At 40.2% G+C, this 12,467-nt stretch overlaps 3 protein-coding genes across 3 annotated transcripts; 2 read left to right on the top strand and 1 right to left on the bottom strand.

Moving 5' to 3' along the window:
* Positions 1–1,013: 1,013 nt before the first annotated feature.
* Positions 1,014–4,338, top strand: ercc1 (excision repair cross-complementation group 1). The gene is made up of 9 exons (XM_056389448.1): positions 1,014–1,174; positions 1,390–1,818; positions 2,028–2,131; positions 2,327–2,426; positions 3,012–3,088; positions 3,334–3,433; positions 3,625–3,696; positions 3,811–3,879; positions 3,969–4,338. Exons 1-9 carry the CDS (start codon positions 1,115–1,117, stop codon positions 4,029–4,031), a joined length of 1,074 nt encoding a protein of 357 aa, XP_056245423.1. The 5' UTR covers positions 1,014–1,114; the 3' UTR covers positions 4,032–4,338.
* Positions 4,339–5,162: 824 nt separating this feature from the next.
* On the top strand, positions 5,163–10,307 carry prmt2 (protein arginine methyltransferase 2). Its single transcript, XM_056388635.1, has 9 exons — positions 5,163–5,371; positions 5,477–5,698; positions 7,173–7,334; positions 8,009–8,173; positions 8,285–8,460; positions 8,841–8,970; positions 9,058–9,194; positions 9,451–9,640; positions 9,829–10,307. Exons 1-9 carry the CDS (start codon positions 5,285–5,287, stop codon positions 9,859–9,861), a joined length of 1,302 nt encoding a protein of 433 aa, XP_056244610.1. The 5' UTR covers positions 5,163–5,284; the 3' UTR covers positions 9,862–10,307.
* A 6-nt stretch (positions 10,308–10,313) lies between these two features.
* On the bottom strand, positions 10,314–12,421 carry LOC130177159 (zinc finger protein 436). Its single transcript, XM_056388636.1, has 2 exons — positions 12,274–12,421; positions 10,314–11,883 (listed from the first exon to the last, which is right to left on the bottom strand). The coding sequence occupies exon 2, from the start codon at positions 11,835–11,837 to the stop codon at positions 10,785–10,787; it is 1,053 nt and encodes a 350-aa protein (XP_056244611.1). The 5' UTR covers positions 11,838–11,883; positions 12,274–12,421; the 3' UTR covers positions 10,314–10,784.
* Positions 12,422–12,467: the final 46 nt, after the last annotated feature.

Genomic DNA, 12,467 nt, shown 5'->3' with positions numbered 1-12,467 from the left:
GTTTACAAACTTTCAACATAAGCTGTCTGTATTACTAATTCTGAACCAAGTGGCATTCTTTTTTCTTTTTTTTTGTTCTTTTCTTTGAGTGATCACAGTTGAAGAGTTTAAAAGTTACACATTATATTGGTATTAAAGTCCCATGTTACAGAAATTGTGCACATCTAAACAATATTCTGTATTGTTAATATATTTGCTTTAATATCTGTTTTGAACTTCAAATACATTAGTAGGTCTTTTAACTGAGACACAGACCATATAATGGTTTTTCAGCATTATTTCTTGTAAAAACTTATTAAGATTTTTGGGGGAGAAATTTACTCTGAAGTTTGGAAGGTTGCATGGATTATGCATTTTTTCTGTCATATAAAACCAATCATTCATCAAGTCATCAGTCATTAAGATCAGAGAGAGGATCATCAACTCTGACCCCCCTCCATTGACACACAACACATAACACTGCGGGAGTGAAGTGCACTGCATCTTCAGTGACCGACAGCTTATGCTCAGTTCAGGTGTGAAGAGCTTCTACATCTGACTGTAAAGGACATTCTGCCTGGAAGGAAATACCACATCCCCCCCACCTCATTCAAACCATGGTCTCCAAAACACACACACACAGACACACACAGACACACACACACACACACACACACACACACACACACACACACACACACACACACACACACACACACACACACCATAATTTTACTATTGTCCTTATAAAACTCAATATTTATCTATAGTGTGTATTTCTTTTGTGCAATAGTTTTTTATTATTTCTCTATTATAAACTCAGTATATGTATATAGTGAATATTTTTCAATTTTTCCAATGTACCTGTGCTGTCCTGTACCTATGCAAATGAAAAAAAATCTAATCTGAATCTTATTTCTGGATGATTCCATAGACTGTAGACATGCCTGGAGGCAATCTTTAAGTTTTCTATTCAGTTCACATTCGTGGAGAAGGTGCTTTTACTCTGAAGGATAAGCGCCGGAAGTGTTACTGTTGCTCTGTCTGTGAGCTGCTCTCAGGGCCAGACGATAGCGAGAAGTGTTACTAGTCAGTGAAATGTTTTTAGTTGAAACGTCTTTAGTAGTTTAGTGACATGAAGAAGAGGTTTAACATTGACCTGGACGATTCTGCTTTCACCAAAGAAAGAACACCGGTCGGTATTTTGCAGAATTTAACGCTAACTTCTTACGGCTAGGAATTAGCTAGCTAACTAACACCATCTTCCTAGCGGGAAACTACAATTTTCAAAATTTTGCTTACGAAATAGCTTACCAACTTACCAACAACGTAAACGTGAGTAGCTGTTCTACATGATTTCATTAATTATTATCGATTCTCAGACAAGCTGTTGGTGTAATTGTATTCCAGCCAAAGCCGCAGTTTCTGTCTTCATCCAAAGCGGGACAAACCACCTCAGCCTCATCTGCATCCTCAGCAGCAGGGTCAGTGGACCAGCTCCTGTCTTATGCAGAATACGTCGTCCAGAGTAAAAGCAATGTGGCTGCTGCTCCTAAGAGAGAGGCTGCCCTCAAACTCCCCAGGACTGAAGGTGATGGAGCTACCAGTCTGAAACAAACCGAATGTGGTTCAGTATCGTCTGCCACCGGAAGATGTGCAACAGTTCAGGACTGCGCTAAGGGGAATGAAGGTGGATCTGAAGGGGCTCAGAAGAATGAGGAGCAACAGGTGGCTGGCACAGACCAAGAAGAGGCTAACTGTCAAAGGTCAGATGCAAGACCGTGCCTGGGTCCTAAATCGGTGGGGTCAGGGAGCAGCATTGTTGTCAGTCCTCGACAGGTACTGTATGCCCCAGAATGTATGTTTATTCTACATACCTGCTTATTTCAAGTCAGGGACATATTACAAGGTAATTTAGGCGTTTAGTTACTTCCCATGGAGGGTCAGGCACTTATGTTGTATCTGGAAATAAACGAAAGTGTTTTCAGGTTTGTTATTTGGTTTGCACAGTGGTAGGTATCACATCACGTTTGTTTTTACTTATTCAGAGGGGAAATCCCATTCTGAAGTTTGTGAGGAGTGTCCCCTGGGAATTTGGAGATGTTGTACCAGACTATGTGTTGGGACAGACAACGTGTGCTCTCTTTCTCAGGTGGGTTTTTGTGCCTTTTAAAATAGTGTGTAAATGTGTGTGAGCTCAAGAAGCGGTGTTTGCATGTGAACACAGAGGAGTTCACAGTTTGTATTACTATTTGATTTGCAAACATGCTTAAGCAACATTTTTCATTTGTTTTTCTCTTGTATGTTTTGTTTTGCTTTAATGTTGGATTTTGGGCCTGGCTCCAAGTCTGAGGTATCACAACCTCAACCCAAATTATATCCACGACCGTTTGAAGCAGCTTGGACAGACTTTCACTCTGCGAGTGTTACTTGTTCAGGTAGATGTGGTAAGTAAAAAGTGTCTTGCAACACTAACCTTGACATTGACAAGTTATATTAATTCAGTCAATATTAATAAAAGTGCTATGTTTTACAAACAGTAATATTCTAATTCCTTATTTTAATTCCTTATTCTGGTTGTTGGTATTCATGAAACTTAGCCTTTTTCACTATTAGGGCAGATCAAGACATGTTTTAATTCATTGGTTGCTGGATATCAAATCTGTTAATTCTGATATTTTTCCAGTTATAACAGTGATAAATTAAAAAGCTCAAATTATAAAAATTATAATTGAATATGTTATTCCTCTACTATAGTGCTTTGTCTGATGGGCAGTGATGTTTTCCACAACAATAAGTTGAACATTCAGCAATGTTATTTTTTAGTAAATGGAACCGCCTCTACAAAACACAAAAGCATTAAAATGAAAGAATTGACAAATATTTTGTATACATACTGTATAGAAAAGATTTGATTCAAAAGCAGTTTTTCAGGATATGTCTATCTGCAGCAAATCTACAGCTCCATGTTCCATTTTTAAAGCTTTAAGAATTAATGTAGTTTTTCTCACTGACATTGGTTTTCCTAACAGAAAGATCCTCATCATGCATTGAAGGAGCTGGCTCGCATCTGCATCATGGCTGACTGCACACTCATCTTGGCTTGGAGGTAAGACCAGCAGCAGATTGCCAAGGAGACTCAACAGTTTGTTACAGGACGGACATAATAGAGATAGTGTACTATTTTAACTGTTGCAAATATGTAAACTTCTTTCATACTGCAGCAATCATTCTTGAAATATGTTGGTTTATTCTGGCCAGGATCAACAGGTGGAATAATGTCATGTTGTGCTTGGCAAATAAGCTATTAAAAAAAAAAAAATTCCTAATGTTTTTGTTATGTTGATTTCACAGTCCAGAGGAAGCAGGGCGTTACCTAGAAACTTATAAGTCATATGAAAAGAAACCCGCAGACCTACTGAAGGAACAAGTTGAAAAAAACTATCTGTCAAAGGTTGGTAGATTCATCCTTTTCTATTTTTAATATGATAATTTCTCCAATTTGGAAAATTATGCAAGACATTTCAGTGTGACCAATTTAAGATGATGCAGTAAGAGGAAAATAATCTGCCAAAGTCTTGCAGTGTGTTTCAGTCTTGGAACAATGCTGTGCTGATTGGATTTTGATGTGTCTTTTTTTTTAAGGTTACAGACTGTCTAACCACAGTAAAGTCTATAAACAAGACTGATGCCATTACCTTGCTGTCCACTTTCTCGGTGAGTAGTTTCATTTTACTTAGTTACATTTAGTGATGTTCTCATATTGTCAGAGGGAATGATGTGGTCAATATATCGAGATGATTACTTTTTATTTATTTTTTTATTTTACAGTCTATAGAGGGAATCATCAGTGCATCTAAGGAGGACCTGGTTCTCTGTCCAGGCCTTGGACCACAAAAAGTATGTAAAAATACCTATGCAGGTTATGAATATACAGAGCGTAGATGAAACATTTGTTGAATTACTATGTTGACAATTTGTGCACACAGGCGAGACGACTCTACGATGTTCTGCACAAGCCCTTCCTCAAGTCGAAAACAGAAGACAACTGAAACATCTGACCAATGATGTGTGACATGCCTCTGAAAAGAACTTGGCAAAGTTGGTCATCACGTTGAACAGACACACACAAGGACTATACTACAAACATTCTTTCTATACTGAGTCAAAGAAAGAAATGTGCAACATGTGACAGCTCTCAGACTGAGAATCAGCTGGTATTGTTTTAAGGATTTAAGATGTGGACTTTTCAAGTATTTGAGCTGTACACTGATGAGATTTTTTTTTTGAGTTATGGAGTGATATCATTTGTTTATTGTTACATTACATTGTTATAAAATAAATATTTTGTACTATTTATATACTGTCCAATGTTCCTTCAATCTTGCTTGATTTATTTAATTTGCTCAACACAAAACAACCGGAATGCTAAAATATCTTGTTCATGTACAAAAACAAGGGATATTTTAAAAAAAGATATATTATTTAAATGCATGAAACTTTAACATTGAAACTGAGTATTTTGATGAGCGAGAGAGAGGATGGGAGGGGCTGGATATCTTACCTTGGGCTGAAACATAAATGATGAATATAACATCTTGATTTCTGGTCAACTGTATATTAACTCAAGTATATAATTGTATTTGAACAACAACTGACAAACCCATTTGAGTATATAGAGCAGCAGTAAGGTTACTCAAAAAAGAGTAATACGTATTACCTTAAATTTATTCTTATATGATTAATAAAAGTGGAACCAAAAAGTTTTAATTAAAAGCGATTCCTCTAGTCCAGAGCCAGGTGTTGCGTTTAGGTGCTCCTCCGAAATTCCTGTTTCCAAATTCGGAAGTCAACTTGAAACAACTTTACTTTGAATACTTTGATGAGAAAATCAGAAATAGCCTGTAATTACCAATTAACACGACGAAATTACTATGGTGAAGAGCCAACTTCATAACGTGCACGATTTCCCAAATTACAAAATGATTGACTAGTATCAAACTTAAGTGGGATGTCACATAAAAGAAACACAATGAACAGAAAATATTAACCATACAACATATAGCATAATTGCCATTAATTACTGGCCTCATCTCCACCGCGTAGAGAAACTACCCAGCCACGTTTGTTATATCCGACGGCAATGAAGGCACAGTAACTTATTCTGACGTCAAAACAGGAAGTGTGTATCCACGCCAGCTGAAGTGTGATGTTTTCACCGCTCATTTCATACTTTAACCTACAGTGTTTTATCTCGTGAAAAGGTTTGAATTGTTTCTTAAAGGAAAACAAACCACCACCAGACATGCAGACAGAGAAAGAGGATGAGGACGATGCATCGCCTGAAGAGTGCTTTGCTCGGTCCGATTTCACTGGAGGTGGCAGCGACCAGGTGAGAGACCCACACAGACCTCTGGCAGCATAGTAACTGCACTCTCAACACCAGAAAGGTTCAAGTCGGGGCATTAGCACTAAATGTGTCGCTTTTGTCCCGCAGCTTAGTTTCAGCAGCGGGGACAAACTGCTTGTGCACGCCAAGCCTTCATCAGACTGGTGGTGGGCAGAGCTGCGGGGGGTCGGAGGTTATGTCCCTGCCAGCTACTTGCGCACGGGTGCTGCTGGGGAGGAGGAGGAGGTGGAGGTGGAGGTGGAAGACGACGAAACCTCCCTGGAGGATCCATGGCAGGATGAAGAATACTTTGGCAGTTATGGGACACTGGTCAGAAACTTTAAATGCCCATCATATCCCGTGCATGTCTCATTGTAATTATCAACAAGTTCCGCATAGTGACAATTGTAAGCATACCATACGAGTCTAGACTGATTTGCATGCATTTCACAGTGGTAGTTATAAAAATCAACATGCAGAGACCTGAATCTCACTAGAGTCAGGTAAGCCTTCACAATCAAACATCATCTTTTCTTTTTGTCAAATATTATCTCTTGAAATCTAATGAAGCTGCTAAAAGGCACTGTTCTTTGGTGGTTTGTTTAAGGACAACTTCAGAGATTTCAGAGAGCTGCAGAAATGCATTACATTAACAAGGCACATGTACATGTTTGAAACCTTTTCATGTCAGCCTTTCATTGAATGTACCTCTCAGAAAGACACATTGAAACAGAACCGTATTATTACAGTAAGTAAATTGCTGATTGTTTATTTGGATCCCTTTTAGTTGTTATATTGGCAACAACTATGTTCTTGGGGCAAAAAATAAAGCTGTGATGAATTGTCTCTCAACAAAGTTTTCATGTGTCATCCTAACAATGCCTGCTAGGAAGGTAGGAAATAAACAAAAAACTTAAAGTATGCTATGAAAAATATTTGTCAGTTATTGTAAAGTATGAACAATTCATGAGTTATTGGTCCGAAATTATGAAGACTGAAAAACCATGAAACATTACATTAATAACAATATCAGGTCAAGTCAATTTTTGTTTAATTAGCACCAAATCACAACAGAAGTTATCTCAAGGCACTTTGTAAATAGGGCAGGTCTAGACCAGTCTCTTTATAATATTGATTACAGAGATCCAACAATTCCTATAGGAATTATACCATGAGCAAGCACTTGGCGACAGTTGACACTAAAAACTTCCTTTTAAGAGGCAGAAACCTTGAGCAGAACTAGACTGAGGGTTCAGCCATCTGACTCAACCAGTTGGGTATATGAGTAAAATCAGGGAAAATAGTGAATATTATAACCATGAAAATATTTTTTCTTCATTTAATTATGTGATTCTTTACATAGGTTTATATTTCTGTCTGTTTTGATTTCACAGCACCTTTTTCCCCAATAACCATTCTTATTTCATAATGCAACTTTTCATCATACAGTGTTTGTCTGTCAGTCGAGAGGAAGCGTGCACAGACATAGTTATATGACTGGTCGTTGGTTTGGTCTGAATGAGCAGACCCCAAATCACAGTTGAGTTTAAAACCATTTTTGTATTATTTAAAAATGTAATGTTGATATATTTTGTCTGTTTATATTTGTAATTATCTTCATTTCAAAATATCATCTTTATTAATATTTAAGACTTTGGATCCCTACAAAAAAGAACATGCAAATAATATGACGAAAATATGTCTATTGACTTGTTGCATGTTGAAATGGTAAACTGTTGTTTAGTCACCTCAACAAATAATATCACTTTTTGTTTGTTTTATTTCATTTTGTGTAATGATGCAGAGGCTTCACTTGGAGATGTTGTCAGACAAGAGTCGCACTGAGGCGTACCGGCAGGTCATTCGCAGCAACAGTGCTTCCCTGAGGAATAAGGTGGTGATGGACCTCGGCTGTGGGACTGGCATCATCAGTCTGTTCTGCGCTCAGCTGGCACAACCCTCAGTGGTAATGTCAACAGTATGACTGCTTGGGATGTTACTCACACACACACACACACACACACACACACACACACACACACACACACACACACACAGGTGGCAGGTGAGTAGTAGGGGCAGTCAGCTGTAGACTAAGGTTAACTTTTTCCAAACATAAAAAATCAACTAGAACTTTCTACCTGTGCATCTACCACAAGTGTACACATGGTCACAGGTGATAAGGTGTGTTTTACTGTAAGCTTCTGTCTGTGTACTCCCTTTGTAGTTCTTTGATTAATTTCACAACAAGAAATGTTAATAGTCACTTCAAACACAGCCTCTGGCCACTTGACCCCTTGGGGTCCTGGAGTCCTGCCCAGTTGGCCCATTCAGTAATCTGTCCATACAAGTATAAATTACCACCCACATATCATGAAAATGTGCATAAGTCAACCAATCTATGTTTAAAAATAACGGCTAGTGTTCTAAAATGTTTAGATATAATAGACAGGAGATCCAGAGAAACATGGTAAATCAGTGAAACAGAATCTCTGCATAATATACCAAATTATTCAGTTTACTCATAGGTATAATGCATATTGAACAGTAGTGAACCTATACTTCCATCTGCTGGACAAGGAGTGTTGCTACAAGACATCATGGTGTATAAGGTGTGTAAGTGAACCTGTGGTATTGTAGGTGTATGCCGTGGAGGCGAGCTCCATGGCGGATTACACCAGACAGCTGGTGAAGCAGAACGAATATGAGGAGGTGGTTACGGTGCTCCAGGGGAGAGCTGAGGAGATCGAGCTACCTGAGCAAGTGGACGTCCTGGTGTCTGAGTGGATGGGTAACTGCCTGCTGGTAATCACGACACTGCTGATACTTTTACATCCAATAACATCATTACTGTATCCCATCATTGCTCTTTGAATATACTGCACTGTGTTTCTTTGTCCCTTCCCTCGGGTCTAGTTTGAGTTCATGGTGGAGTCAGTCCTACTGGCCCGGGACCGCTGGCTGAGGGAAGGTGGTGTAATGTGGCCCTCTTCTGCAGCCCTCGCCCTGGTGCCATGTCAGGCTGACACCTATTACGCAGAGAAAATGGCCTTCTGGGAGAGACCCTATGGCCTGGACTTCACCCCTCTTCAGTAAGAGCCACTAGTCAGCTGATTTCAGTAAACATTTTCCTGTTTCACTCATATTTTTTTGTACAACTAAGAACTGAAACATAAAAATTGTGACTATGCTTTTCTAAATTGGCAAGATAATCTATTGATAATCATTGATTCAAATCAGCTCTTCATGTAGATTCATAATATATGCTCCTCACTAATACTCCTAATCCAGTACAGACTACAGTACACATGTTCAAATTTACTTTGGTATAAACTCACTTAAAATCTATTGCTTTGTTATCTAATGCGAGCTAAAATACTATTAGTCCTTTTCCCAGCTGAGTCATATTAGATATTGTCTGCAGCAGAAACCAATTTTCCCCTTGGTGCTGAATAACATTTCATCTCTGCAGGCCTTTGGCACAGCAGGAGTTCTTCACCAAACCCAAGTTCAGCCACCTCATTGAGCCCAGTGACTGCCTCAGCGCTCCCTGTGATGTCATCTACCTGGACATGTACACTCTGCAAGTCAAAGACCTGGAGGTACTGTGTGTGAGCCATTATTAAAAACTGCTCCAGCCCTTACACATTAGATTTTTATAACTTAGAGGATGCGATTTCATTTCTCAGGAAATAAAGGGTCAATTTCATTTCTGTGTGGAGAAGTCTGGTGTTTTCCACGGATTCACTGCCTGGTTCACTGTTCATTTCGAGAGCCTGGAGACAGGAGGTGCAACAGTGGAGCTGAACACCGGACCTAACTCTGAGTACAAAACATAAAACACAACACTAATTCACTCTGTTGTGCAGTTGGAACATGATGAAGGATGGTTTCTTCACTAACAACCTTACTACAATTTTAACAGCCAATACACATAATTCATATAATCAAAATTAGTGAGTGGTAAACATACAATACTTTGGATTTTATCACCACTGTCTACTTCTCTGAGTGTTATAGGCTGCAGATACTATATTATCTACTATTCTATATTAATATTAAGTAAATTCTTTTCTCTTCAGGCCGACACACTGGAAGCAAACTCTGTTCATGCTCGACAGGCCGGTCAGCGTGTATGCAGGAGACTCGATCAGTGGAACCATTGTCCTGCGCAGGAACCCTGTCTGGAGACGCCACATGACCGTTACGCTGCACTGGAACATTAACAGCACCACAGAGGAATCAGACAACTGCCAGGCAAACATCAAATCTGTGAGTGATGCATTGACTATAATCCATAAAGTGATGGGAGAATGTTTTATTAATTGTCATAGCACTGTTGTTTCATTTTTTCTATGCAATGTGACTCAGTTATGTACACTAGCTTCCCAAGAGTCCTAATTTTATCTTTTGTATCCTTGGAGTTGTTCACTCGTGTTTTTTTCTGTCTGTGTCCGTAGGTCGGGACAAAGAGTTTCCCCATGTGGAGGTGACAGACCCTCACTGTGTCCATCAGCGGTGGAGATCCACAGAAAACCACTCTAATGCAACCTCTGTCAAGTTTAGCATCAGTGAGGGATCAGCTGTGAGCTGCTGCTGACCTGTAATGGAGTGTGTCATTCATATTACAATGAACGTGACGATCCCTCATCTGGGAGGATATGTACTCGTACTGTGGTACGCCGGTTAACTGCAGGCCCAGGTGATTCAACAAACCATGATTAATGTAGTACGAGCAGGTTAGCAGGAAAGAATTGACATGCTTAATATGAACTGTGGAGCACTACTTTAACTTCAACTTAAACACTTATTGGGCTCAGTGGGGAAAATAGGTTTTATAGACGACAGTGTTGTGACGACAATGTTTAACAACTGAAACAAAACATGTTTAAACAGATATTTGTGCTCTCAGGTGCAACAAAAGAAATGTTTAAGTCCACCACACTATGTTTTAGTGTTTATTTTTATTCTATGTGCATATTGTTCCACAATAGACATTTAGTTTGCATTGTCTGTAATTTGTACAAGTGCTATACATGCCAATAGACTTATGGATTTAAGAAAACAACAGTTTAACCATGAAGTACAATGGTTAGAGATATCATATTCTTTTCTATATTAAGATTAGAGTGAGCATCGTATGTCACTGAAATATCACTGTTACAAATATCAATTAGCCTTAAGAGCTAATTATAGCTAAGTATACATTAAAAACAATAATTTACAATAATGAATTGTCCACAATAAAATTAATTATTCCAAATAAAATAACTGTACAATTAGTAAACTCACATTGCTATGTTTGGGGGACATGCCACTACTGTCCTGCATTTGTTATTATGTGCAGTGGCAGAACTGTCATAACACATTTCTTAATTAAAGACCATTTTTATGTCAGTGGATGCACCCTTCTTGGTCATTGCTCTGTTTTACTCTTTGCTTTTGATCTGGAGCGCGTGTTGACCTCTGAGGATAAAGGCTGAGCAGCTATGGATTCAGGAGAAGGAGGCCTGGAGAGTGGAACAAACAGGGGAGGTTTAACAACTTTTACTTTAACCTCCTTGCTTTTATCCTTTTTCTGCCTCAAGTGTTTATCACAGTGGTTAACAAACGTGTCCAGCTTGACAAAGGTCTTGTTGCACACTTTGCAGTGATAAGGTCGCTGTCCTTTCTTGAGGCGTATGTGCAGCCTGATGTACGATGATCGAACAAAGGTGCGGCAACAGACACCACACTTCAGATCCTCTGGGCTACCTTGTGTTGTCTGGGGCTGGTTTAGTGCTGGAGCAGACACCGGTTTGGCCTGTCCAGAGGATTCTGCAGCTTTGTGAGAGAGCAGGAGTGGCAAAGAGCGAAAACCCTCCCCACACTGCTCACACTTGTATGGCTGCTCCCCTGTGTGTAGACGAACGTGTGCCAGGAGCCCAGCTTTCTGGGTGAACGACTTGTTACAGTAGGTGCACTTGAAGGGCTTCTCGCCTGTGTGGAGCCGGCGGTGGGTCTTCAGATGAGAGGCACGGCCGAACGTCTTACCACACTCGGGGCATTTAAATGGCCTGTCCCCGCTGTGGATTATCTTGTGTGCCATCAGGTGGGCGGACTGATGAAAGTACTTTCCACAAGTGCTGCATCTGAACTTCCTCTCCTTGTTGTGAGAGGTGAGGTGAAGGGTCAGGTGGGCAGAGGAGATGAAGGTTTTATTGCACAGGCTGCAGCTGTGAGGGTCCAGGCGTATACGCCGGTGTGGCCGTCGACCATTAGGGAGGCTGCTGCCCGCCTGGCAGGAGGGACATTTGGAGGGAGTGTCTTCTTTGAGCACACGCTGCTGTTTAGGAGGGGAAGAGTCGCTGGCTTGATCAGGGTCAGGGTCAGGCTGTGGTAGGCTGAAACTGCACCCACAGTCTGAGCAGTGCCCAGTCTGCTGGCCTTTATCACTGGCTTTATCCAGCATGGTGCTATCTACAACCATAGTGGCAGAGCAGGGGTTTTCATTCTTTGACACATCACAGAGACATCTGAAAGTGATAAAACATAATGTTTGTTATACTTAACAGTGATGTAGCTGAAGGTAGCCATGCACAGTACAAAGCATATCCATGTCCACCTCTGCCTATTAGCCTATCAGCTTTATTACTGTCACAATAAAGGCTAAGTCGCGGAATATCTCGTTTATGACACCGTGCAGTATCCAGTGCACAGCAGTACTGTATCAACACTCATCTGATCGCGTTGGTTGCTGAACTGACCAAACAGACGAACCTTAGTCGACATGCAAATCTGAAAATCCAGATACACACAACCTTTGCACAGCAGCCACTCAGCTGTATTGTAGGCCTTGCTCCGCCCTAAACAATGAGGTTATTCAATGACGCGATTAACAGCAGATAAATAAATCACGTACATACCGTGCTCATTCTTATCAAGAAAGTGCGGGCTGTATCGAAACAACTATCACACAAGAATAGTTTCAACGTCACAATAACAGAACCAGAGGACAACGGGAGGGATTCATGTCCTGCGCTTTCCTGCGAGCGGCTGCCCGGTGTTGTGATACAAAGAGGCTGCAGCATCATCTAGCGAGCGGCGGAATAACTGTCAA

Source organism: Seriola aureovittata, chromosome 11 (genome assembly GCF_021018895.1).
Source record: "Seriola aureovittata isolate HTS-2021-v1 ecotype China chromosome 11, ASM2101889v1, whole genome shotgun sequence".
NCBI lineage: Eukaryota > Metazoa > Chordata > Actinopteri > Carangiformes > Carangidae > Seriola > Seriola aureovittata.
This window is presented reverse-complemented; position numbering and strand designations above follow the sequence as displayed.

Bases quoted from the DNA above. Each gene is read 5' to 3' on its own strand.
- ercc1 (XM_056389448.1), top strand. From the start codon at position 1,115: ATGAAGAAGAGGTTTAACATTGACCTGGACGATTCTGCTTTCACCAAA. The intron at 1,175-1,389 runs GTCGGTATTTTG...ATTGTATTCCAG, and splicing joins TCACCAAAGAAAGAACACCG to CCAAAGCCGCAGTTTCTGTC. The intron at 2,132-2,326 runs GTGGGTTTTTGT...CCTGGCTCCAAG, and splicing joins ACGTGTGCTCTCTTTCTCAG to TCTGAGGTATCACAACCTCA.
- prmt2 (XM_056388635.1), top strand. From the start codon at position 5,285: ATGCAGACAGAGAAAGAGGATGAGGACGATGCATCGCCTGAAGAGTGC. The intron at 5,372-5,476 runs GTGAGAGACCCA...TTTGTCCCGCAG, and splicing joins CTGGAGGTGGCAGCGACCAG to CTTAGTTTCAGCAGCGGGGA. The intron at 8,174-8,284 runs GTAATCACGACA...CCTCGGGTCTAG, and splicing joins GGATGGGTAACTGCCTGCTG to TTTGAGTTCATGGTGGAGTC.
- LOC130177159 (XM_056388636.1), bottom strand. From the start codon at position 11,837: ATGGTTGTAGATAGCACCATGCTGGATAAAGCCAGTGATAAAGGCCAG.